Below are 25,820 nucleotides of genomic sequence, written 5' to 3'. Positions count from 1 at the left end.
TATCAAGAAGATAACTTAGAATTTTCAAAGATCTGCTTACCTTTTCGTGGGCAATTCATTCATTCATTCAACAATTGGTTAAAGGTTTTCTGAGTGTTGGGCTATAGTAGTGAAGCAAAATAACACATAAAATGTAAATTGTGGCTGCGATAAGTACTGTGAAGGAGAGAGAGAGAGAGGTCCGTTACAGAGTGAGAGTGTGTGATATGAGGAATATGGCCTAGTTGGAGGGGTCACCAGAGGTTTTCCTGGGGAAAGGGTAAGCAAGAGTAAGAGTTCACCAAGTAAGAAAGAAGACAAGAACATTCCAGTGGCGGTGATCAGAGATGGTGATATGGTTCATAAGAAAGTTGGTTGCAGAACCACCTTAGAACAAGTGACAAAATAGTTTCAAAAAAGACCTTGAAATACTTTGGTTTATACCACTCCCTCCTTTTTAAATTCCTATTAAGACTTTACGGGGATGGAAGGTGGAGGGTATAGGTCAGTGGTAAAGTGTGTACTTAGCATGCATGAGGTCCTGGATTCAGTCTCCAGTACCCCTGGTAAAAAGTAAATAAATAAACAAACCCGATGACACCCCCCACCAAAATAAAAATTACGAGTTTACCAGTATTTTCAAATAAATCTTTTATCAAAATCTCTGTGAATAACTCTGGAAACTTGAGTAGTCCAGTGTACATAGATAACTGCTCAGTAACAAGACTTTAACTCCCTTTTACTCAGTCACTAGCAGTTCCATTCCTGTCCGAGTTTTTCTGTTTCTTTGAATTCCTTTAGAATAGCCCTTCCCCTAGAAATTTGGTTTACTTGGAGGTCAAGACTTTTCTTCAATAGAGAGGCTGAAATCAAAGCCCAGCTTTCTTTGTCCACATCCAAAAATGAATTTATTTGAATTCCAGATCTCCTTTCTGTGTTAGACTGTCCCTGTCTCCAGCTAGTAAGTTTCCAAGGTCATTCTTAAATCCCCATATGCAATTAGAGTGTTGGAAAAAAATCCTTCTAAGACTATGGATTGCATTTGTTACCTGAAGTAATATGATGACCCCTGAATACCTGTGACATTGTTAAATGTAGTAATTTGGGGGGAGATTTCCATGGGAAAGCTTTTATAGTCCTCTGAGTCCTTGATCTAAGGTAGCCCAGATTGCACTTGGTGCCTACGTGTGGCTGGGCAGGTGGTCCTGTGCAAATGTTGCTACCTACAGGTGAAGGCTCATCCTCTTTAGCCTTTGTAATTCCTGTTGCCTTTAGAATCTCTTCCAGTAATAGCAGCTCCATCCATGTGGACACGACCCCAGATCAAAGACTTTAAAGAGAAGATTCGGCAGGATGCGGATTCCGTGATTACAGTGGGCCGAGGAGAAGTGGTCACTGTTCGAGTACCCACCCATGAAGAAGGATCATATCTCTTTTGGGAATTTGCTACAGACAATTATGACATTGGGTTTGGGGTGTATTTTGAATGGACAGACTCTCCAAACACTGCCGTCAGCGTGCATGTCAGTGAGTCCAGCGATGACGAGGAGGAGGAGGAAGGTAGAGCCGTTGGTCCATATTCAGTAGCTGGGTTGTGTGTTGGCAGAGATGGTGCAGTCAGATGTCAGCCAGCCTTATGCTTCCTGATTAACACTTCATGGATGAGAATCAATCTCCTCATTAGTGGGACCTTGGGATGAAAAGGCTGTGAGGGAAGCTAGCCTCCTAAGGGACTGGGGCCTGAACATGAATTTTTTTAAACACCAGGACGGTCTGTTTGACAGTTTATTTTACTGCTTTCTAAATACTATAATACTTCCAGCCTTGTGTGTTGAAAAGCCAAATGTGCAAGGTTGTTTTGAAAAATTTTAAAAGAGCAAGCAAGAAATTCTGCCAACTCTGGAATTTATTTAAATTTATATTTTTGAATCAGCTTCTTTGGTCATTATTCTAAGTTTTTTTTTTTTTATGTAAATACAGAAATTCACCAGAACATCCTACCTAAAAAATTTCAGTTGTTCTTCTGTTTTGCTAGAGTGAATCTTTTATTTTCTAAGTAGACAAAATCGAGTGTTTCCAAGGACAGTCTAAACTGTCTTGGTCTGGGAAGTAGGTTATAAAAGATATTGCTTATTAATTGAGAATATGGTCTCCTTAATTTTGTTATCCAGAAAAGTCAGAATGCAGGGCTTTTGTACACACCTAGTAAACACTTAAATATTTGTTGACTTGATTGAGAGTAATGTGGAAGAAGTGCCTTGGCTGGGCGAATGGGAAAGCACTTTCAATTCTTGGCCCTAACTAACCTTTCAGGTGACTTGTAAACAAACTACTTATTCTTGAAGAGAGTTGATAGTCACAGAGATTACACTGGGATAAATTTAAAGAGATAGTTGCTGGAGGTGCGTGGAGGGAGGCTAAAAATTCAGTCAGCTTTTGATATACAAGTTCAGTTACATCACCACACCATGCCACTCTCTAGGCCTTCTGGGGTCGTGTATGACAACACACACGTGGGCCAGTGTCATTTAGGAGCTTCTTTGTCTTTCATGGCATTTTGTTTTTAGCAATCTTTATTTCTGAGTACCACTAGCAAGGTAAAGCATTGCCCGTAAATACTACTGACTGAATCAGAAAGGAAAATCTAACAGTGAGAAAAAAGAAGAAGAGGTGAGAGAGAGACCTCAGCAGATCGCAGGGAAGGTGCCACTGCCATTGTCTCAGGTGCTCCTTGGCAACATCAGGACCAGGGACTTACCCTTTACTGGCCTTTCTGATGCACGCAGGGACTCATTAAAATCAGATGGTTTGCAGATGTCTGGGAAGGGAGATTTTTATTGTGTGTGCAAATTATTGTACTTATAAAGAACTTTGTGAATAATAGGAGAATTTTGTTAAGAAGTGAGTTGAGATAATATATTTCTCCTGGTTTGCAAGGTAGATAGCTTCTACAAGGAGGTTACTTCCTATTCTGAGCCCTTAGCTGATTATCGTTTTTGGGTTATCGCTGTTGGGAAGAGCATTGGTGAAAATGGCTGAGGCCCAGTGCCTGTGTAGAGGTGAGAGAGAACCTTGACATCCTTGACCTTTGCTCTAATGTGTGATATCCCTCAAATGGAAAATGCCTTTACCTATCCTTGTGCTGTTTCTCATCATAAAATGATTTGGAACTAAAACCTAACCCATTAAAATCTCTACATTAATAGTAACAACAGTGAGGATTTATTGCTCTTGAGAATTGTTTCCTAAGAGTGAGCACAACTTTTTCCTTTTTGAAGATTTAACTCACAAACAGCATTTAGCCATATGCCTCCTTGTGGAGGCTACTGTGCCACTGTGTCTTGTCCACCTTGTGTATTCTATTTTCTGAGGGATCCTTTTAGCTTGGTTTAAGATGGAAGAGATGTCCAGTTTTCTTGTTTGTTGCTTTGGTTTTTCTCCATTCAGTCTTTTTTTTTTCCTTTTCATAGTCTTTTTCATTATAGGTTATAAGATTCTGAATATAGTTCCCTGTGCTGTACCGTAAAAATTTGTTGTTTATTTATTTTATATATAGTAGTTAGTATCTGCAAATCTCAAACTCCCAGTTTATCCCTTGCCCCTTCCCCTTTCCCTCCTGGTAATCATAAGGTTTTTTTCTATGTCTGTGAGTCTGTTTCTGTAAATAAGTTCATTTGTGTCTTTTTTTTTTTTTTTAAGATTTCACATGTAAATGATATTATGTGGTATTTTTCTCTCTTTCTGGCTTACTTCACTTAAAATGACAATCTCCAGGTCCATCCATGTTGCAAATGGCATTGTTTTATTATTTTTATGGCTGAGTAGTATTCCGTTGTATAAATATACCACAACTTCTTTATCCAGTCATCTGTTGTTCTTGGCATTTAGGTTGTTTCAGTGTCTTGACTATTGTAAAGAGACTATGAACATTGGGGTGCATGTATCTTTTTGAATTAGAGTTCCCTCTGGATATATGCCCAGGTCTCCATTCAGTCTTAAAAGATGAAGGAGTTTGTTTTCTCTGAAGACAACATAATGGTAACCCATCCTCCAGCTGTGATTCTCCACTTTATTGTTTCCAGGTCCCACGTCTTTGCTTAAATTGATGAAAGATGTGTTGTTCGTCCATCTCAGTAAAGTAACCTTTAGTTTTACAGATTTTGAACAAAGTTTGGATCTTGAATTAGTGGACCCAAAAATCTGTTTCATCCTTTTGGGCAATAGTGTATATTTTGAATGGCTCTATATTTCTTATTTGCAAATGAAGGACATTTAATTTTAAGTAGTATTGCTATGATAAAGCAAATCTGATTTGGGCCTGTTTGTGTCATCTACTTTTTTTAAAATAAGCTTTGTATTTTAGAATAACTTCAGAGTTACACAAAAGTTGCAAAGATAATACAAAGAGTATCTATATACCCCACACCCAGTTTCCCCCATTGTTAACATCTTACATTGTACTGTGGGATGTTCATCATAACTAATAAACCAATATTGATACATTTTTATTAACTAAAGTCCATATTTATTCAAATTTCCTTAATTTTTTCTTAATTTTCCAGGATCCCATCCAGGATGCCACATTGTAGTTATCACATCTCCTTAAACTCCTTTAGATCCTGAAAGTTTCTTAGACCTTCCTTGTTTAAATTCCTTGTAGTGGCCACTGACAATCATCACATAGTTTATTCTGCCATGTTATAAACCTGAAGGTCTTTTAAAATCTATGCTGAATATTCCCTTAACCTATTTTGAGGCTATTTATATGTAATATGCTAAACTGAAACTTTTAAGCTAGTTCATAATTTTCTCATTCCTATAGTTTTCTACAGGTATTCTTTTCCTAACCTCATATCATTATAGTTCAGAAAACTATTAACTGGGGCAAACCTAGAAACAGCTCATTTTTTTACCACTCAGATCATCCCTGGGTTACATAGGCCTAGTGAAAATAATTGAATCTTCAGAGGGTCTCTGAATATCTACCTACCTCTACCTTTCTCATTATAATCTTTATATTTAAGATAAATAGAAAATAATAGTCCTTAGAAGCTCCTTCCCCCCTTCCTGAAACAAGAGGGGACTTTGATATTGTTGAGTAGGAGGATCAGAGCAACATTTTCCTTGGTCCTACTCAGATGAGTGAGATTCCTCCAGTTGGGAGAAATTAGGACTTGAATCGATGTGGAAGGGAAAAAGTGGGGCTCAGAAACAGGATCAATGGTTATAGTACAGAGAGGGAGAGAGGATGCTGACTGCTCCACCACTGGACTCCCAGACCCCAGACAGTGCTTGGCATATAGCAGCTGCTCAGATATATGAAAGATCAGTACATTTTCATATGCACATAAGTAGTAGACTGGATTGAGAGAATCCCTAACAAGCAATTTCTTGAAAGGATGGAGTTTAAAATGCTTGATGCAAATGGGGTTTTCTTGGATCTGTTCACACTGACTTGTCTCTGTTCTTTCTGACAGAAAATATCAGTTCTGAAGAGAAAGCCAAAAAGAATGCCAACAAGCCTCTGCTGGATGAGATTGTGCCTGTGTATCGCCGGGACTGTCATGAAGAGGTGTACGCCGGCAGCCACCAATATCCAGGGAGAGGAGTCTATCTCCTCAAGTTTGACAACTCTTACTCTTTGTGGAGGTCAAAATCGGTCTACTACAGAGTCTATTACACTAGATAAAGATGTTACAGAGTCTGGAGTCTAGGGTTGGGCAGACGGTGGCATTTAATCTGGAAATTTCTTTTGATTTTTGTGGAGCGTTGCAGTCAGTGTTTACCCTATTGATTTTGGTCTGATGGTTTGTGAACTCTTGCTGGGAATCAGGATTTCCTTGAAACTCTTTAGCATTAGTAGTTTGGGGTTAAAGGGATTCCTCAGACTCATCCAGCCCTTCGGTGCTGACCAGTAGAGTCACTAGTGGATGCCGAAGTTACATGAGCTATGTGTTAAATCTTTAAAGTCTCTAAAATAAAACATCCCAACGTTGACCCCACTCGGCTGATGGTTAGTCCATTGCTGCCTGCTCTGTGTGTTTTTTGAGAGCCCATAGTAACAGTGCCCTCTGATTTGAAGTCCTGTGTTAACAGTCTACATGAGGTGCATCTGACTTTGAAGATCACCATCTTTAAAACTTAAGACCTCACAGATTATAATAGAAAAAGAAATTGCCTTGGTTTGATCTTGTTCGGAATGACCTAGATTGTTTTTGCTTTGTATACAGCTGTTTAGTTCAGAGTTCTATTACAGATAATTATTTTCTGAATAATCTTAATATAGAATGTCAAACCTGATTGATAATTGAAGTATCAAGATACATAGAACATTTCAAACATCCATCTTAGCAAGCCACCACAAACTTGGTCCTTTTCATCTGGTATTCATACTACCAGTAGCAAAGCAAAATTAATTCATTTTTATCTTAATTTGGCTTTATAGAGCATCTCAAATTGAAACTATTTTCTATACATGCATATAGTTAGGGATTTTGTAAACTCAAATTGGCACCTACTGAATTAAAATATATAAAGCCATTAAAATATAATTTAGTGTAGGGGGAGTAACATTGCACTAATATGGAAATCACTGCCAGAGATAGTCCATTTTCTTTTAATTTGATACTACTTAGGCACAAACCCTACATGATTCCAGTTTGAAATTACTTACCTAGAGAGAATTGGAAACGCATATGCCCGTGCTTAAATTTTTTATAGCTTTAATCTGTATTGTCTTCACTGATGGAAAGAGGTACATCTTACTGAAAACAAATATAGATTAATTGCCTCAAACTTAAGTGATTGACCAGTCTAGAAAATCTTGTTTTTAGAAGGGAGGGTGGTTATGGGTAGAAAAGGACAAAGGTGGCAATATACACATAATGTTATTATATGTTGTTCTTGAAATACTTAGATTTTTTTAAATTTCAAATCATAAATCACTTCTTGTAGGAGGGTTTCCACTGATTAGCTGCAGAATATACAATTCACTACATAAGAGGCTGTTTGTTTTTTGTGTGCTGCATTTCTTTCTGGTTTTTTAATACCTGGTTTTGTACATATCTAACTCTGTTCTCTTTTGGTTCTTCAGAAACTGGATTATTTTCTCCTAAGCAGTGCGTAATTTGTGTTTTTTAGTTTTGATTCGGTAGTTCCAGCTTGTAGATGTCCATACTGTTACATCCAGAAGATTTGTCAAGTCCATCAGCTCTTGTGTACATATGGTATAGAAACCATGGGGTTAGGCACTTCCTGGCTTTTTTTTTTAATGAGAAAATACTGTATTTAAAATGTAAAATAAACTTTTAAAAAGCAGGCACTAATATATATTTCTTCCAGCCTTTGATTACAGATTTGTCCTTGCACATGTTAAGATGAATTATCCTCTAAACATATTGTTCTTGGGAGCAGTGTATGTTACTTTACATAGCAGCAATTCCTGTCACATATTCATGTCAGAACATTTTTGGTTTTAAATTTTTTATTGCCTTTGGCTGTTGATTAGTATATTACAAGTGCGATTTCAAAAAGATCTTGAAAATAATATATTTAATCAATTAAAATGTTTATCTGTAACTTGTTGATGTTTCATTAATATAGTTACTCTTTGAAGCATTTCATCGTTTGGGTAGGACAAGAAGAAATGTTTTAAGTGATCTTTTCTGTTTTAAAAAGTTAAACACTATTTCTAGCTGATTATTTAGTTTTTGCTGTGAATTACCCTAGTTTGTTAAAATAGGTTAACAGTTTTTCAGACTTCTTGATAAAAGGGAAAGCACTGACTTTTCTTATTGAAGGTGACTTATTATAAAAATTATTTCCCCTACAAAACCATGTATGTAGCACATTCCTTGAAGGCCTGCTTTAAAATATCTGCTAGGTATGGCACTTACGAAGCAGGAGTGAGAGGCATGCCCTAGTCAGTGTGATGTGGAATGCTACCCACTAGTCTAAAAATGACCCCATTGAAATGCAGGCTGACTTGGGCATTAATTTTTTTTTTTCCTTTGGAAATTTGGAGAGGTTAAATGAGGTTACCTCTTCCTCCCTCCCTCCCTCCCTCCCTCCCTTCCTTCCTTCCTTCCTTTTTCTTTCTTTCTTTCTCCCTCTCTCTCTTTCTTTCTTTCTTTCTCTCTCTCTTTCTCTTTCTTTCTTTCTATTTTTTCCCCTGTGTTATTTGTTGTTACCATGAAGGTAGACCGGAGAACAGTTAAGGAGAGGTATGAGCACATCTTAGAAACCATGCTGCCAAGTCTTGACCATATGTCTTGCGGAAGAGAAGAAATAATTAGTTTAAAATAATAAATGAATGCTAATAGTTCTATAGGGCTTGGAGTGCAAAAGTCCACAACCAAAAGTGATCTTTGTGTCTGTCCCCAGCTTTTTCTAAGTTCAGCTCTTCTGTTAGCAACCTAAACATGTATGCACGTATACTTGGGGTAGAGCAAATCTTAATTTCATTTCCATTCACTGACTCTCCAAAAGGTGTATGAGTCAGTATTGGACTTTTATTCCATACATTTGCCTAGGATTCTTCAACTTCCTTCTTGAAAGTTTTTTAAGACCAAGTTGATTAGTGTCCTTTCAGCACCTTTATTTTGAATGTATTACATTATTTTTTCAGGTGTGTATTATTTTGCTTCAATATCATTGCTTTAATCTTATTAAAGATGGAAGCACAAGCTGTCTATTCATTGATATGCCGCTTGTAAGTTGTAATTTGATTAGGGTACTTAATTTAAGTGGCTGACTTTTCCAGAACTGACATTGGAATTTGGACTCAGGCAGTCAAATATGGGGTAAAAATATAAGTTGAGCAGTTAATTCAACCTGTAACAAAAGTGTGATTGCTCAGTTCAACCCTATGATGAACCAGTGACTTGCAAGTCTGTTTCTGAAAAGGGCAAGTGCAAGTTGATTACAAATGCCAATTTTTTTGGACCTTTCTTTAATGGCATATCTGTACAATTGTAACAGTTTTCACCCTTTTCCAAGATCATTACTTTAAATATATCCAGTTTGAAAAGATAACATAACTACCTTTTTTTAGCATGTAAAAATATAGGAATGTAAACATGTTTTTAAAAAGGTCTATATTTTGCAACTTTTGGAGAACTTTTCCTGTTAGTAATTATGGGTCTACTGTGTTCTTTCAGTCTGCTGTGTGTTCTGTAGAGTGGCTCTTTGGCCATTTTTCTGTTAGTGAACATTTTAGGTTACTTCTGATTTTTTTTATTATAAATGATATTACAGTGAACACTCTTTTATATGTTTCTGCAAATGTGCATGAGTAAATACCAAGTAGTAGAATTGCTGGATCTTAAATTCTGTGCATTGCTTATTTTAATAGGCTCTACCAAATTGTCCTCCAGAGTGGCTGAACTAATTTCTTGTCTCATACACTGTGGTGGGTAGTGTATGAGAATACTTTTTCTCTTTTTCAACACTTGATATCAGACTTAGGGTGAAAAATGAAATTCCATTTTGTGTGTTTCCCTGATAACTGGTAAGATTAAGCATCTATTTTTATTGGTTATTTGTATTTCCCCCCTATAAATAGCCTGTTCATGTCCTTTACCCATTTTTTAGCTGGGTAATTTTATATTGACTTATTAGCATTTAAAAATATAGTTTGTACACTAGTCATACATTATATATGTGTGTTTTGTCCCAGTTTATTGCTAATCTGTTAATTTTGTTTATGGGTATTTTTGTGTGTGTATGTGTCTGTTTGGTCGTAGATGTTAAAACTATGTTGTCAGTTTACAGTTTTTTCCTTTATGTCTTTTGCTTATTTCCATATATATATATATATATATATATATGAGTTTGTTTTTGAACTCTGTTCCATTTATCTGTTTAACCATTTATGTGCTAATACTATACTTTAAATTACTATAGTTTTGAAATATATTTTGATACAAGGCAAATCTCTGTTCTTTTGATACTTTTTCTTGGCTTTTTTTTTTTTTTACCTTCTATATGAATTTCATCATTAGCTTGTTGTATTTCATGAAAAAACCTTTTATGATTTACATTGGAATATTACACTGAATTTCTAGATTAATTGGTGGAGATTCAGCCACTGATTCCACTGACTTTCAATGTGAGCTTAGGCTGCCTTTCTGAAAGAGTCTTTGTTCTTTAATGTTAACTTCAGTGGAAAAAATGAAAGTTCCAACCCTTAAGTGGTCTTTCCTGCCATTGTTAATTAGAATGCTGGCTAATCTGGGGCAACAAAAATAAAGTGGTTCAAATAAGATAGTCTGTTCTCCCATATAAGCCAAAGGAGGCAGTGGGGCAGGCAGGTGGGCACCAGTACTTGATGAAGAGATTGGGAGCCCCAGATTTCTGTAATGTTAATCTGTTCCACCATCCTGAGGGATGGTATTATTTTTGTATGCATGGTTAGACTCAGTTTTGCTGGGATCACATTCCAGGTTTACCTAGGGTTGAGGAAAGGGATTCATGCCGTTTTAAGGGGAAAACCCTTATTTGTCTGTGTTCATTTTCCATTAGCAAGTACATAGTTACATGCCCTTGACTAGCTGCAGGGTCTCTAGCTGGGCGGTCATGTGCCCAGCCAAAACTCATAGAGGGGTGAGTGTGACTATTAGGAAGAGGAAATGGATTCTAATGGATAGCAGACTTGGATTTATCAGGTGAGTATAAAAATATGTAACTTTCAGTGATTTTTTTTCCATTATAAAGGCCATGCCCATTTATTATAGCAGATACAGACAGTATACATAGGTGAAAAGAATAAAACTAAAATTATAAACCTACCACTCAGAGATAATAGTATAATTCTAGTGTACAGAAAAGTATAGAGTAGAATATGAGTACTCATGAACTCACCACCTGCTTTGGTCACATTTGCTGTTTTGCTTTATTTGCTTCAGATCTTCTCTTAAGAAACATTAATGAAAGTTTGGGCCCTTTGTACGTTTCACTGATTACCATTCCTCTTTCTTCCTCCCAAAGATAATCATTATCCTGATTTTGATGTTTATCATTCCATATGGCTTTTATAATTTTGTATGTTTGTAGAAAAGGGAGATAGTTTGGGTTTTGTGGAATGCTTTTGAATTTTATATAAATGATAATCATTTGACAGTTTTTTCTGCATTGTTTTTAGTAATTAGCTTCATATAACTTTACTCTTTTCCATCATGTGGATACTATAACACCATGTAGTCATTCTTCAGCTGTGAGACATTTAGGGGTTTTCTCAGGTTTCCACTATTAAAAACATTCTTGTACGTGTCTACTTATGCTCATGTGCAAGAGTTTCTCTAGTGTATATATCAAGAAATAGAATTGTTGAGTTATAAGCTACATGGATCTTCAACTATTCTAGGTAATACAAAGTTACTCTTCAAATGATTGTGCTGATTTAAATTCCCAAATGCAATATACAAGAGTGCCTGTGTTCCACATCTTTATGGACAATTGTCAGATTTTATAATTTTACCAATTTATAATTTTACCTTAATGACCAGTGAGGATAAGCATCTTTTCATGTTACTGGCCTTTTGTGAAATACGTGTTTATATCCTTTATCCATTCTCTTGGGCTTTTTCTTGATTTGTAAGAGTACTTTAAATATTCTGGATCCTACAATTTATTTTTGGTCTTATGCATCACAAATAACTGGTAACACACTTCAAATTATCTTTTTACTTTATAATGTCTTTTACTACTTAGAAGTTTTTGCTTTTAATTTAAATGTATTAAGCTTTCATGATAAGTGCTTTACATTCTACCTGTGTACCACAGTTTATCTGGACATTTGTTGATGGACATTTGGGTGGTTTCCACTTTTGGCTGTTGTGAATAGTGTTGTTACAAACATTTGTGAACAACTATTTGGGTATATATCTAGGAGTAGAACTACCACGTCATGATAATTCTGTTTAATTTCTTGAGGAACTGCTAAATTGTTTTCTGCAGCGGCTGCACCATTTTACATTCCCACCAGCAACATATGAGAGTTCCTGTTTCTCCATACCCCCTCCAACACTTGTTGTTTTCTGTGTTTGGTTTTTTTATGGCTCCATCGTAGTGGATTTGAAGTGGTATCTCAGTGGTTTTGATTTGCATTCCCTTAAGGACCAGTGTTGTTGGTTATCTCTTCATTTGCTTATTGGCCATTTTTATATCTTCATTGGAGAGATGTCTGTTCAAGTCCATTACCCATCTTTAAATTGTGTTGTTTGCCTTTTCTCTTCTTTTTTTTTTTTTTTTAATGGGGGTGGGAGTAATTGAGTTTATTTATTTATATTTGGAGGTGGTACTGGGGACTGAACCCAGGACCTTGTGCATGCTAGGCATGCACTCTACCACTGAGCTATACCCTCCCCCCCCACCCCCGATTTTACCTCTTTTTATTATTTCTTTCCTTTTACTTGTTTAGGTTTAATTTGGTCCCACCTCTCTACCCTCCCCCCCCCTCCAGTTTCATAAGGTAGCTTAGGTAGTTAATTAGAGATCTTTGTCTAATCCAATTATTTGAAGCTGAATTTTCCTCTCAATGCTGCCTTATCTACATTCCATAAATTTGGTATATGGGGTTTTTTTTTTTTTTGCATTTAGTTAAAAATATTTTCTAATTTCCTGTATGATTTCTTCTTTGATACATACGTAAGTTCTGTGGAAGTACATTGCTTCATTGCCAAATATTTGGGAATTTCCCAGTTGTTTTCTGTTGTTGATTTCTAATTTAATTCTATGTGGCTAAAGAACATATTTTATATGATTTCAGTCCTTTTTATCTGATTGAGACTTGTTTTAGGTCCCAGAATAGTCTCTCTTGGTGAATGTTCCGTGTTCACTTAAATAGAATGTGTAGTCTTTTGTTTGGGTGGAATGTTTTCTACATGTCAAGCAGGTCAGGTTGGCTGATAATGGTGGTAAGGTCTTCTCTATCTTCACTGACTATACTTGTTCTATCAATTACCAACAAAAGAGTGTTGAAGTCTTCAACTAAATTCTATTTTGTGGCCGTTTTTTGGTCAATTTTTGAATTACATATTTTGAAGCTCTGTTATTGGGTTTCTGCCCATTTATGATTGTTATGTTTTGATGGATTGACCCCTTTTTTATTATGTAATGTATCTTTTTAATCCTAAGTTATATTCCTTGTCCCAAAGTCTGTTTCCTCTGGTATTAATATTGCCACTTAAGCTTTCTTTTGATTAAAGTTTACAGGGTATATCATATTCTATGTTTTTACTTTTAACCTATCCATGTCTTTATGGGTTCCTTGTTGATAGCATATAGTTGTATTTTTAAAAAATTCCAATCTAATGATCGTTTGCTTTTCATTGGAGTGTTTAGACAATTTACAGTTAATGTAATTGTTAGTAGAGATGTATTGAAATCTCTAATCTTGCTATTTTCTCTTTGTCTCATCTGTTCTTTGGATTATTTTCCCCCTCTTTTACTGCCTTCTTTTGGAATTCTATTACTGTTTTGTTTTTAGCTTGTTTAGTGTTTGTGCTAGGGTTCATAACATACATCTTTAATGTGTCACAGTCTGCCTTCAAATACATCATACCAGTTCAAGTACAGTGTAAAAACATTATGGCGGTATACTTCATTTCCTCCCTAGTGTCGACAGGATAGATTTTTGCCTGGGCTGGGGAGGAGAGAAGGGTTTTCATGTCTGTTCCCCCAGAGCAGCCGATCCCTCCTGGGTGCCTGTGCTGCCAAGGGCGGCTCTCTCTAGCCTCCTGCTCTGTACCACTGGAGACCCAGCCTAGAAAAGAGCTTGCAAGTGAGTATGAGTTCTCCTTTTCTGGTCCTCTCTGCTGTCAAAATTGACACACTAGCCCGCACTCAGCTTTTAAAAACTTGTTAAAGTTTTAGTTCATTTCTTCTTCTTATCTCCAGTGACACCCATCGTTTTCTTCCATGCTCAGCATAGTATGCATGCTCAGTGCATCCCTCCTTTGTTTGGATGGGTTTATTACCCTTTGGAATTCTGTTATTTGGTTGCTTTGTCATAGCTCTGAAATGGGCCCAAGGAAAGTTATAATTTTGAATATTATCCACTTTTTTCCTTCACTGTTTATTTCTATATCTTAAGCAGAGTGAACCTGGAAGATATATTTTAAAAATAGCTTTTTCATGGTTTGTTGCTAATTGTTTTGCATATTGATCTTCTATCCAGGAGTCTTTTAGAATAAGTTATTTCATCCTGAAAAGATTTCACCTTTTTTCTCTCCAGCCTTAAAACAAGACATTTTGATACTGACATTGAGACACGGCAATTGTATCTGGTGATAAATTGATTTTTTAATTTATGTTTGTTGTAGTAAAATATATAGAACATAATAACATTTACCATATTAAACATTTTAAGTGTACATTTCGGTGGCATTAAGTATATCCATGTGTTATGCAACCATCACCAGGATCCGTCTCTAGAAATTTTGCATCATCCCAAGCTGAAAGACAGTCCCCATTAAACAATAAGTCCCCATTCCCCTCTGCCCCAGCCCCTGGTAATCACTCTTCTACTTTCCATCTCTATGAATTTGACTCCTCTGTGTACTTCATATAAGAGGAGTCATGTAATATTTGTTCATTTTGTTTCCAGTTTATTTCAGTTGGCATAATATCTTCATGGTTCAGCCATGTTGTAGCATAAGTCAGAATTTCATTCCTTTTTAAAGCTGAGTATATTATTCCATTGTATGTACGTGTATACCACATTTTGTTTATTCATTCATCCATTGATGAACATTTGGGTTTCCACATCTTGGCCACTGTGAACAATGCTATGAATACGGATGTGCAAATATTTCTTTGAGACCCCACTTTAAAATCTTTTGGATATATACCCAGGAGAGGAATAGCTGGATCATAAGGTAGTTCTATTTTTAACTTTTTGAGGATTATCCATTCTGTTTTCTACAGTGGCACCATTTTATATTCTCATTAGCAAGGCACACAAGTTCCAGTTTCTCTCTAACACTTGTTTTGTGTATCATCCTAACTGGTGTGAAGTGGTATCTGACTGTGGTTCGATTCATAGCTTCCTAATGATTAGTGATGCTGAACATCTTTTCATATGCTTACTAGCCATCTGTACGTCTTCTTCGAAGAAATGTCTATTCCTTTGCCTATTTTTTAATGTTGAGTTGTAGAAGTTCTTTATATATTCTGGGTATCAATCCCTTAACAGATAAATGATTTGCAAATATTTTCTCCCATTCTGTGGGTTGGACAGATTGATTTTTTGAAGGTTTTGATTTTTTACCTGCATCATAAGCAGGATTGCTGAACCTTTTAAACAGTTAAGTGCAGAGGGGATGGAGAGCAAATTACACTCTCCACATCCATCCACTGGGCTTTGGGATTGTATTGAGAACTAACTTCAGAGTCCAAGGTCTGGGGAGGACAGAGATTTGTCACAGCCAGTTGGTGATTATACTTTGAGCTGTGTGTTCAGTCAGCCTTTTCTCTGTGGTCTCAAAGACCTTTATTTGACTACTCTTCTGGGCTTCTGTCTGCCCTTTTTTTTTTTTTGTTCTTTTTGTTCTTTTCTCAGCACTGTATAAGGAGACTTGAGACGTTTCTGCCTGTATTGTCCCCCACAGTGATTATCAGGGACTCCTTGGAGTTCAGCCTTTTCTAAGTAAGGCTGCCAGCAATAGCCTGAAGCCCCAATTCATTGTTTCTGGGGACTGGTAGCTTTGCTGTGAGCTGGCTGTGAGAGGGGTACAGAATCTTTCCTGGAACACATTCATCTAGCTCTTTAATATAATTAAATCCCTTAAAGGATTAAAAATCCTATGGCAAACACACTTTATGTCCCATTTATCAGTATCCTCTGAACACTATTTCTGCCTAAGGGATTGTATACCTCTGTAGCATCTTGGGAAAGCCTTTATACAATAAAGGATTGAGTAGCATACAGACAGACAGGCAATCTGTGGAGATCACAGAAAGTTAAAGTGAAGGTTTTTATTTATTCTGGCCCAAAAAGGGGTACCACAATACTCTGGCTTCATGGACTATTTGCTAGTATCTGAACAGGCCGCCTTCCTCTTTTCTCAGTTCCCCTGTTTTCCCAAGACAGCCCCAGCCACCTGGCAACTATGACACTGACAGGACACTCAGCTCTTCTGGGCTGACTTGCATTTCTCACCTATGAAATGGGAGGTTTGGACCAGATGAACTGATCTCTGAGATGTTTTGTGACAGAATTTCTTCCCTCCTGGGCAGTTCTTTCATGCTCAGAGCAGACATAGTTCCTTCTGATAATCCCTAGCATGAAGATCTTCATCCTAGCCAGAAAGAGCCTCAAATTCTGGGGACAAATTTAAAGGAAGAATGAGTGGCAAAAGCAAGCTCCAAACTTACATCAGTTCCCAGAGAGGGCTGGTCACGCTCCTGGACAGACGTCCGCTGCCTGGCAGCACGGTTGTGGTCAGGTCTACCAGGCTGAGCCCCTGAGGCTGTGCCAAGGAGTCTGCAGCTGTCCAGTTCCACTGCCTTTGAACAGTAAGTTAAGGAGGCACAGTGGGGGGTGGGGGGGGGGAGGAAACACCATTTAAAAGTATACAATCATTTGCAACAGAACCAAAACAGATTTAGAGCTCCCAGTCATCTTACATGGAAACTTTTTTTTTAAATAGCCTGGTTTTCTCCAGTCATTTTGCAAGGCCTTGCTAGGTAAGCTTCAGTGGGACTGTACTAAATTATTTCACCCAGAAATGTAGGCCTATGGCCCCCTTTTTACTTGTTTACTGGTCTTTTCGTTGGGTTTTATGGAAGAATTTTCTCCTCCCCATATGTTTTACTGTTAAACCAGCTCTCTGTGGAGCCACATGGCTAACAAAGTAGGGACAAAGCTGCTGCCTCCAGAAAATGAGGATTTGTAGGAAGAGGGGAGAAATCAAAACCCACAAACCTGTGCCTGCACTTAGGCTGACGAGTGCTCCTGGAGAGAGTCTCCTGCTCCCTCTGGACCATCTTGATCCGGGTCACGTGGCCTCAGAGCCACTGGACCTACTTCTGTAGCCTTGCACGACCCCCACTGCCCTGCAGCAGCCATGACAGGCCCACCGCCCCTCCAGCCCAGCTCAAGCAAGTGAGCTCGCCTCCTGCCAGCAAATGACAAGGCCCTGGTCTCCACTCTGCCTCCACCCCATCTAGCGGCCTTGCTTCCCGCTAGTCCCATTCCATCCCCCATTCCATCCCCCATTCCCCTGGGTCCTCCCGGCATCACTCAGTTTCTCTTCCCAGCCTGGCCACCCTTTCTCTTCCCATGTAAGCATGCTCAAGTTTCATCTTAAAAGGAAAAAGGCTCATGTCCCCTGAGCCTGGCCCCCATTAGCTCTTGCCCAGTCACCTTTCCATCATATGCACAAGCTCCTCAGGAGGAAGTCCTAGGCTCCTTGCCTCTACTGGCTCCTGCCCCCACCAGAGGTTACCAGCAATCTCTCTGTGGTTAACCCTTGACACCTTTACATCCTGGGATGCTTTGCAATATTTGACCCCGTTTACTACTTCCTTCTGGAAATTCTTTGCTCCACTGGCCTCCATCGTCCTCTCCCAACTTACGAGACTCTGGGCCCTCTTTCCACCCTCTCTCTTAGCCTCCACTTCTTCCCATCTGTCTTCTAAAGGCCAGTGTTCCCAGGATCCTGGCTGCAGTCCTCTCCCCCCGCACCAGGGGAGGCACCCACATACAGGTTTACAGGCTTCCTCTTTTGTAATCCAGGAAACGAGCTCCTCCTGCAGGCTTTCTTAGCAGGTTTAACGAAGATCCGTGTGTTAAATGTGTTTGGCCATCAGTAAGTAGTAAACTGCTAGCAGTTTAGAGAATCAGAGAGAGGGAGGCTCCTGATTTGGTCTTGGGACCCCATGGAGAGGCTGTGGTGGCACAGGGACCCTGGACGCCTATATGTGAGATGTGGACTCATGGCTTCGGTCTCAGCTCACCCTGTTCTCAACGGACTCACCAAAGAAGTTAGTCTTTGCTGCTTAGCTCTGGATGGCTTATTTCCCCTCCTCTAGCTCCCGCTAGTTCCTGTCTTCACCACCAGCCCGACTCCGAAGTGGAGTAGGAGTGGGAGGTTTCCTAAAAGGAGCATCACTTCCGCGGAGCAGGACGTGGAGCCGACATGGGCACTGGGAGAGGAGAGAGGTACAGGAGGGCCAGCTGGGAGGCTGTGCAGGAGACTCAGTCCTCCTCCACCTGACCCTTGTCACTAGGTGCTGTCTTCAGGTCGAGGGATGTCACCAGCCCAAATGCCAGGGCTCGGAGGCAGTTTGGACCAGGGGCCCTACAGATTCAGTAACAGTTCAGTGAACAGATGCTCCTTGCGCACCTACTCTCCTGGCATCAGAGGCTGGGGATACTAGGGCATTGAGCCCAGCAGGGGCCCTGCTGTCAGACAGCTGACGTCCTGCTGGCCAGAGACAGACCAAGGGAAACGAAATGAAATAACATCAGATGATGAAAGAGCGATGAAGGAAGCACAAGAAGGTGGTGGGATACTGAGGCTAATCTAGCTTGGGAGGGCAAGAAGACTTTGCTGAGGGGATATTTTGTCTCCTCTCTTCTGGGGGGGGGGGGGAGAGGGAAGCCTGGGATTTTGTTTAAAAGAGTGTCTGGGGAACAGCCTGCTAGTCACGTGACCCATTCTGTCCCCTGGTTACTACTGATAACTGAAAAAGCCATGCGGGCCTGGAGGCAACTGATGCCTTAAAATCCCTGTGTAGTGTTCTCGTGGTCCTTCTCAAACAGTGAATGCAAGTAAGGTTTGCCAAGAATTTGGGGTGGCTAACACCCCCCACCCACCCAAATAATTAGCAGTGGTCTCCATTTAGGTGGACCGAAGCAGCAAGAAATTTGCCTGCCTGAAGTGCAGATCATGACAACTGAGAGGAACCCAGAAGTTCTCCCTTGGAGAATTAGAATTCAGACGGGAACTTCAAGCAGGAGTGGAGACAGCACCCCTTCCCCACCTGACCTTTTCACCAACATAGAGGAAAAGATGAATTTTCAGAACACATGAGTGAAAATATTCTTAACATGAATGTTCAGCACTGTACGGCTTATTAGTGTTGAATAGAGTATATTTTCTGCTTTAAAGATGGTTTCATGGTCCTACCGTTCATCAACAAGATGCCAAAGCACTTCAGTTCTATTCTGTAAGAAAAGGGGGAACGTTCTTTACTCAGCCTCCTTTCCTCTCCTTGAAGAGAGGAGACGAGTACCCCCTCAGAGAAGCCTTCTTGCCCTCCTACTGACCTATCATTAACTTAATGTGAAGTTAGCCCTGTCCAGACAGAGGAGGGTTAAACCAAGGTGTGGCAGGGTCTGGTTTATATTTTGGAAAGATTTCTCGGGTTGCTGTGCCCAGAGTAGGGAAGCAAGGACAGAGGCAGGGAAACCAGTCTGGAGGCAGTGGTCCAGGTGAGGCCATGGTGGCTTTGAACTGTGGTGGCGCGGTGAAGATGGGACTATTGAATTCGGGTTAAATTTCAGAGGTAGACCTGGCAGGTGACACGTGTTCTGAGTGGCAGTTGGCAGAGGATGGCCGGGCCATGATTCATATGGAGGGCTACCCCACTTAATGTGCTGGGCCCCTGAGCGGTGTTAGCAAGTCCTATGGGATTCACAACTGGAGACCACAGTGTTCACCCTTTCATCTGAGTAGGTTTGGGGTCTTAGTCACACGAGAAGAGAAGGGTAAGGTTAATCTCCTGCTGATATTCGGGGAAGACATGATGAAACATAATGGCGCTGCTACTTATGCTCAGTGGTAAAGGGAGATGCCCTAGTCACAGGATGCTATCCAGGTACCTACTGGATTCCACTGGGGATGTGTCTGGAACTTTCCCCAGGTCCACCCTCCTCCTCAATCCCTCATGTCAGAACTGTGTCCTCTTTAGATTCTCCCCTCATCAACCCAGGTCCTGCTGATCCTCCCCAGTACCTCTCACACCAGTGCTCTCCTCCACAGGGACATCACCTGTTCTCCATCTCCCATCTCTGTTCACTTTGCTTCTCTCCAGGAGCTGAGGTTCCCTCTGGGAAGTGGTGCCAAGGAGGCTGGGAACTCCGGGGCTTAGCCTTGTTCCCATAGTGCCCAGCCACCCTGCCTGGAAGATGTGGGTTTCTCCTGGTCTTCTCTATGTCCTGCCTCACTGCTGGACTGCACAGAGGATGAAGCACTGGGACATGCAATAAACTGGGATTTGCAGGTCCTGAACTCAGCGTTTCACTCAGGCCAGTCATTCTGGGCTCCCATTGGCAACAGCAATAGCACCTGGGAGCTAGAAATGCAAATTATCAGACCTCACACTAGACCCACTAAATTGGGAATTCAGAGGGTAGGGCCCAGCATCTGTGTTTTAATAAATCCCCAGGTGCTTCTCTTCTTTAAAAATTTTTTTGTGATTTTCTTTTCCAAATCAAGCACTTTTATTTCTTTATTTTTAAATTTTGTTGTGGAGGAGAGGTAATTAAGTTTACTTACTTTTAATGGAGATATGGGGGATTGAACCTAGGACTTCACGCATGCTAGGCATGAATTCTACCACTGAGCTATACCCTCCCTCTCCAAGTGTTTCTGATGCACAAGGAAGTTTGAGAACTACTGCTTCATCCGTGTGCCTGGGACTCACCCAGTGTTACCACTGAAAAGTCTTGAGTCCTGGAAACTTCAGTCCCCGACAAACCAGATGGTTAGTCACCCCCAGCTTTAGGTCTTGTGTTTCATTTCCTGATGCTGTGAAACAACACCCCTCCCCCCAACCAGAGTGACCTAAAACAGTATTATTTTGTTAATGAATGTGCAATTTGGGCAGGGCCAGCCCATCTCTGCTCCACTCTGTGTTAGCTGGGGCAGCTCAAGGACTGGGGTACAGCGTCAGCAGGTCTGGCTCCTGTGCTGAGACCAGAATAGTGAGGCCCTTGGCATCTCTGGATACATGTGGTCCCTCCAGCTTGGTGGCTTCAGGTGTAGATGGCCTCCCTGGATCCCAGGGGGCATGTCCCAGAGAGAGAATGCAGATGGGAAGTCTCTCCTCAGTGAACAGCACTTCCAAAGCAGTCAGGCTCCCCAGATTCCAGGCGTGACGTCACCATCCTGTGGTGGGAGGTGCGCACCCCTCTCCAGGAAATCCACTCAGCCACGCCTTGTCTCCTGCACCAGCACAGAACATTCAGAGAAGGGAACTCTAGCCAGCCTGAATCCATCCCTCCTCCCCTCTTCCTTCCTCCAACCCTACAAAGTCCACTGAGCACCTACAGTGTGCTACGACCTGGGGCTGGAGGCTCACATTTCTCTGCAAATACATTTAATTTTTAACAAGTCAGGCTTGAGCTCCAGTCCTGGGAGCCTGGGACAGCTTCTGATGCTGGAAGAGGAGCACTTGGATACTCTAGGTGGGCTTTGAAAAAGGGACAGTGAGGGGGTGGGAGAGACAGAAGGGAGGAAAGGAGGGAAATTCTGCTGCTGCTGCAGCTGCTGCGGCCGCTTTGAAGCTTTCCTGGATAAATGGGATTTATCCTGCCTGGATGAAGGCTTCAGGGGTTTCAAAGCACTTGCCCTCACATCACCCTATTTGATTCCAAACTGACCATTAGAACAGTGGCCATACCACAAATTTCAATTTTTCCAGTGTCTATTTCCTACCTGACAGTGAACTTCTTCCAGAGACAGGACTATCTTGAGCCATCTGGAACCTTCAGTGCCCAGCAGAGAGAATCCTGGTCTCATTGGGCCCCAGGAGCTGGGTTCCTCTGCAGGTACTGGCAATACGGAGCGCCAGCTGTCTTGCTGTAGTTTCTCCCCGACCCCGGCCACCACAGGCACTTTCTGAACTTGTATGAATTAGAAGAAAGCTTCTCCCCTGGGTTGTCATCTATGTCCCACAGCCTGAGTTTCAGCCCCCATCTTGGCCAGAGCCCTCAGGCAGGGCTCTACCTGTAAAACCATGAGTGCATGGTTGCTCTGCTCCCCACAACCTCCAAGGTGTGTAAGTGAGGCAGCTGGCACCTTGAGAGAACCTTCACCTATCTTCTAGGGTCTAAGGGGTCAGACAACTGGAACTACTCACTTCCCCTGCAGCAACTGGGGCTTCGAAGCCCAGGTCTCATTGTACCGGCTTTGGCGCCATCTAGTGGACATGTCTGGTCCCGCAGCCCTTTCTGTAGCCCAGAAGCAAACCCTTACCTGGTCACATTGGTGCCTTTGGACTTTTGAGTCCCAAATCCACAAATCCGCTGCTCTCCCACCCTGCTTGGCTACAGTGGGGTGCCTGCTGGATGCCAAGTCAACACTCCTTCTCTTGAGATGGGCAGGGACTCACACTGAAACTCTCTCCCCAAACCCCAGCCCTGTACTCAAATGTGTGCACGAAAGTGGGCACAATTAGAGCAGAATGAAACAACCCAAATGTCCATCAGGATGGTGAACACTGATTCTATGGACCATCATGCAGAGGCTAAAAGGAGTGTGCTGGACTGGAAACATCTCCAACAAGCATATCAAAGAACAACACACACAGTATGATTCCAGTTACTAAAAGAGACCAACCCAAACCTGACCTGGGGTTTACACATCAGTTTGAAAATGTATGGGAGGACTGGTCAGGACACAGGCCTTGGCAAAGGGGGAATGGGGAAGGGTGGAGGAGGCCTTTCCCTCTCCACACCCTTACTGTACATCTTTTCCAGTCTTAAGAGGTAAATAAATAAACCAACAAAACCCTCCTGTCGCCAGCACCTGAGTCCCTGCTGCTCTCCCAGGTGGAGCAGCCTGGCCTGCTGACCCAACTCCTCTGCCCCCCCCCCCCAGTCTGGGGCCACCAGCCTCCCAGTATCTCTGCTCCCCTCCCATTGGGGTGTCCTCAGCCCTCGGCAGCTTCTTCCTCTTACCCCTGACAGTTGAAACTCAGCTCTGGCTGTGGCTGCTGGCCTCTTCCCATGACATCATTTCCAGCCAGGAGGGCCTTTCAGAAGCTTATGTGGTCCGGCTGCTCCTGTTGAAGACCCTTCACAGCTCTCAGCAGCAAACACTTGGTGGGTTGCCAGTGTCCACACTGCCTTCCCATCTGTAGGTGATCCCCATTGTGTGAGTTGTCATGAGGCAGGGCCTTTCCTCCCATTTCAAAGGCCGAAGGGGTCTGGCTATCCCCTCCCTGTCTTCTGGGCAGCTAGGGTGCAGAGCCCAGACCCAGGCTTGTGCAGTGGGAGCTCCCCCAAAAGCAGCGATGCAGGGACACTAGCCTCCCTTCACCACTGAGGTGCCCAGGGGTCCAGCGCTCCCATGACCCTGTGCTCACAGCTGAGGGACCACCTCCAGCAGTGCTGCCACCCACCCAGGCTCCCTTTGTCCCTCTTTGTTTTCCAAGCCCTGTTCCCGACTCCCAGGCAGTCCTGGAGCTTCCAGTACCCTCCTAATAACTCCTTTAGGGAGTCCAGGTCAAGGGTCACAGGTAACTAACTCTTCCGCAGGGGACCCTGATCAGTGCGATAACCTGTGGTCCATGCAGCGAGGGGCTGCTGGTGTAGCAAGAAGTTGCATCAGAACCCAGATGTTTAGTCAGGGGATGCAACATTCTAAAGGCAATTTCCACAACCACAGGAGATGATTTTGCTGGGTTTTCAAGGTATTTAGGGACATAAGAGGCTTGGTGAGCTTTCACTTGGGCCTTACCTGGCCTGGCAGGACAGGCTAACCATGGTCACCACCAGGGAGCACATCTTAGGGAGGAGCTGGAGAGACCAACGGCAGGCCCCGGGCAAACATTCGCTGGTGATGTATCTAAGGGTACCTCTGTCAACTGTCACTTTTACAAGCAGTAAGTTCCAGCCCTCATTTCACCCAGTCTCTTCCCTACTCTCGAAGGGGTCAATTTCCAGGTGCCCTCACCACTCTCTGGGACCTCTGCCAGCCCTCAGACCCTCCTCAACCTCATCCCTACCCAGCCAACCTTCTCCAACCCAGACACAACCTGGAGCCTCTCTCCTCCAGGTGGCTCCTCACCGCCCTGCAAAGCCTCTGGGCTGCCAGGCTCAAAACAAACCCCTCATCTTTCTGGTCCGCGGGAGCCCACACAGCTCAAGTCCAACCTCCATCCTCCATAGATATTTAGATATTTACTTATTGAGCCCCTACCAGGTGCCAGGATCTGGAGAGTGCAGACAGAGGTCCTGGCGGGGGCTCCCTACTCGCCCACATCTCCCGGCCTCTAAAGTCTTCCCGCAGCGCCCGGCTTCTGCTCCTTGATGCACCGCCTCTCGCTGCTCCCCGTGCGAGCTGTGTCTGTCCCGCTTCGGTCCCTGGACTGGAAGGCAAGGCACGAGCGCTACGCTCACGGAATCCTCCCCTTCCCTTGTTGGGCTGCAGCCACCCCTCAAATAAGTGTCTGTATTTTCAAGGCAGAGTCCTAGGAGCTGGGACCAAATCCCCAGCAGCAGTAGCAGCAGAAAATTACCATCTCCCTGTTCTGATTTCACAGTCCAGAAAGTGTCGCCTCTGCCCCGGCTCTGCTAATAAAGGCGTTTTTTTAAAAAAAACCAAACTGCCACAGCGACTGGGGCGGCTCTTCTCCGCTCCTGAGCCTGGGCCCCCCCAGGACAGAGGCGCAGGGCGGGAGAGTGCGCCTACCACGTCCGCGGGAGGCTCATGCTGGCCCCGCAGACAGGAGTTCTGGACCTGGCCGCGCCATGTGACCCGAAGCCTATCACCTCCTCTCCTGGAGGTTTTCTCGGCGGCAGAGACTGGCAATTACATACCCCTGCTTTTCTCACCCTCGAGAAGCGAGGCGGGGCAAGAGGTGGGCACCCGGCCCGCAAAGCCGCAGGGGCGGCGGGGGCGGGGCTTGGCGGCGGACAAAGGGCGGTGGACGGGGCGGGGCGGCCTGGCGGGCGGGAGGCCGGGGCGGGGGTGGGTTATGTCCTCGTCGCCCCCGCCCCCCGCCCCCTTGCCGCCTCTCTGCCCGGGGGCCCCGCGGCCGCGCCCCTCACCGGGTGGCCCAAGTGGAACCGCGAGCCGCCGCGACAATAGCCACCATTTCCGCCCGGCGCAGCTCCCCCTGGCTCCTCCCCGCGGGTCCCGAGCGCTAGGGCGCCTCTCCGGTTTTATGGACCGCGTGTCTCAGTCGATTTCATTGATTTTATAGAAGTCCGGTTTCACCACAAACATGCTTCCTTTTTGTGGAAAAGAAGATGAGGCCGCGAGGCCCGGACGTCCCCGCGCGTGGGGTTCCCTGGCCGCTGTCGCCCCCGTCCGGCGGCGGCCTGGAGCACCCGTGCTCCCGCTTTCGCACGCGGCGACCACCAGAGGGCGCCCGGCTCCGTCTCCTCGTCCTCAGGCGCCCTGGCCACCGAGACCCGGCCGAGCGGCGGACGCAGATTGGCGACGGGCCGGCCAGACCCCATCCCTGCACAGGGCAGCGGGGACCTGCTGGCAGAGAGCGGCCTCTGGAAGGGAAGCGCCGGGGTGTGTGTGTGTGTGTGTGTGTGTGTGTGTGTGTGTGTGTGGGTGTGTGTGTGTGTGTGTGTGTGTGTGTGTGTGTGTGTGTGTGTGTGTGTGTGTGTGTGTGTGTCTTGGGGGGCAATCACGCAGACCCGCTCCTCAGCCCGAACCTCCAGAGGCCACGAGTCAGAGAATCAAGCTGGGTCTCTGTGTGGCCCTCAGGCAGGTGCTGGCCCTCCTCGGGCCTTGCTTTTCCGCCTGTGGACGGAGAATGGGCACTGCCTCTCTGCGTGCGGGGCGCGGTTCGCCTGGAGGCCCGGCGGGCGGGCGGGCTTTCCCAGAGGGGCAGGGGAGACGTGGTACAAACTGCCTTGTTATTGTATTTAA

General features: G+C 43.3%; 1 protein-coding gene, 1 long non-coding RNA gene and 1 pseudogene across 2 annotated transcripts in view; 2 read left to right on the top strand and 1 right to left on the bottom strand.

Annotated features, from left to right (window-relative positions):
* The window catches only part of ACBD3 (acyl-CoA binding domain containing 3), a 32,462-nt gene extending 24,905 nt beyond the window's left edge, over nucleotides 1-7,557 (top strand). The window contains exons 7-8 of the mRNA XM_010973817.3: nucleotides 1,255-1,539; nucleotides 5,457-7,557. Of these exons, the coding sequence (XP_010972119.2) occupies nucleotides 1,255-1,539; nucleotides 5,457-5,668 (497 nt within the window). The 3' untranslated portion in view covers nucleotides 5,669-7,557. The remainder of the gene's footprint in view (nucleotides 1-1,254; nucleotides 1,540-5,456) is intronic.
* Nucleotides 5,784-7,557, top strand: LOC105084026 (uncharacterized; annotated as a pseudogene).
* Nucleotides 7,558-20,308: 12,751 nt separating this feature from the next.
* On the bottom strand, nucleotides 20,309-25,460 carry LOC123614009 (uncharacterized). Its single transcript, XR_012501829.1, has 5 exons — nucleotides 24,983-25,460; nucleotides 24,132-24,300; nucleotides 22,889-23,064; nucleotides 21,645-21,935; nucleotides 20,309-21,152 (listed from the first exon to the last, which is right to left on the bottom strand). It is a non-coding gene; the product is annotated as an uncharacterized LOC123614009 (long non-coding RNA).
* Between the last annotated feature and the right edge of the window lie 360 nt (nucleotides 25,461-25,820).

The sequence above is a fragment of the Camelus bactrianus genome, chromosome 23, assembly GCF_048773025.1.
Source record: "Camelus bactrianus isolate YW-2024 breed Bactrian camel chromosome 23, ASM4877302v1, whole genome shotgun sequence".
Classification (NCBI taxonomy): domain Eukaryota; kingdom Metazoa; phylum Chordata; class Mammalia; order Artiodactyla; family Camelidae; genus Camelus; species Camelus bactrianus.
The sequence above is the reverse complement of the archived record's forward strand: the minus strand, read 5'-3'. Positions and strand labels throughout refer to the sequence as shown.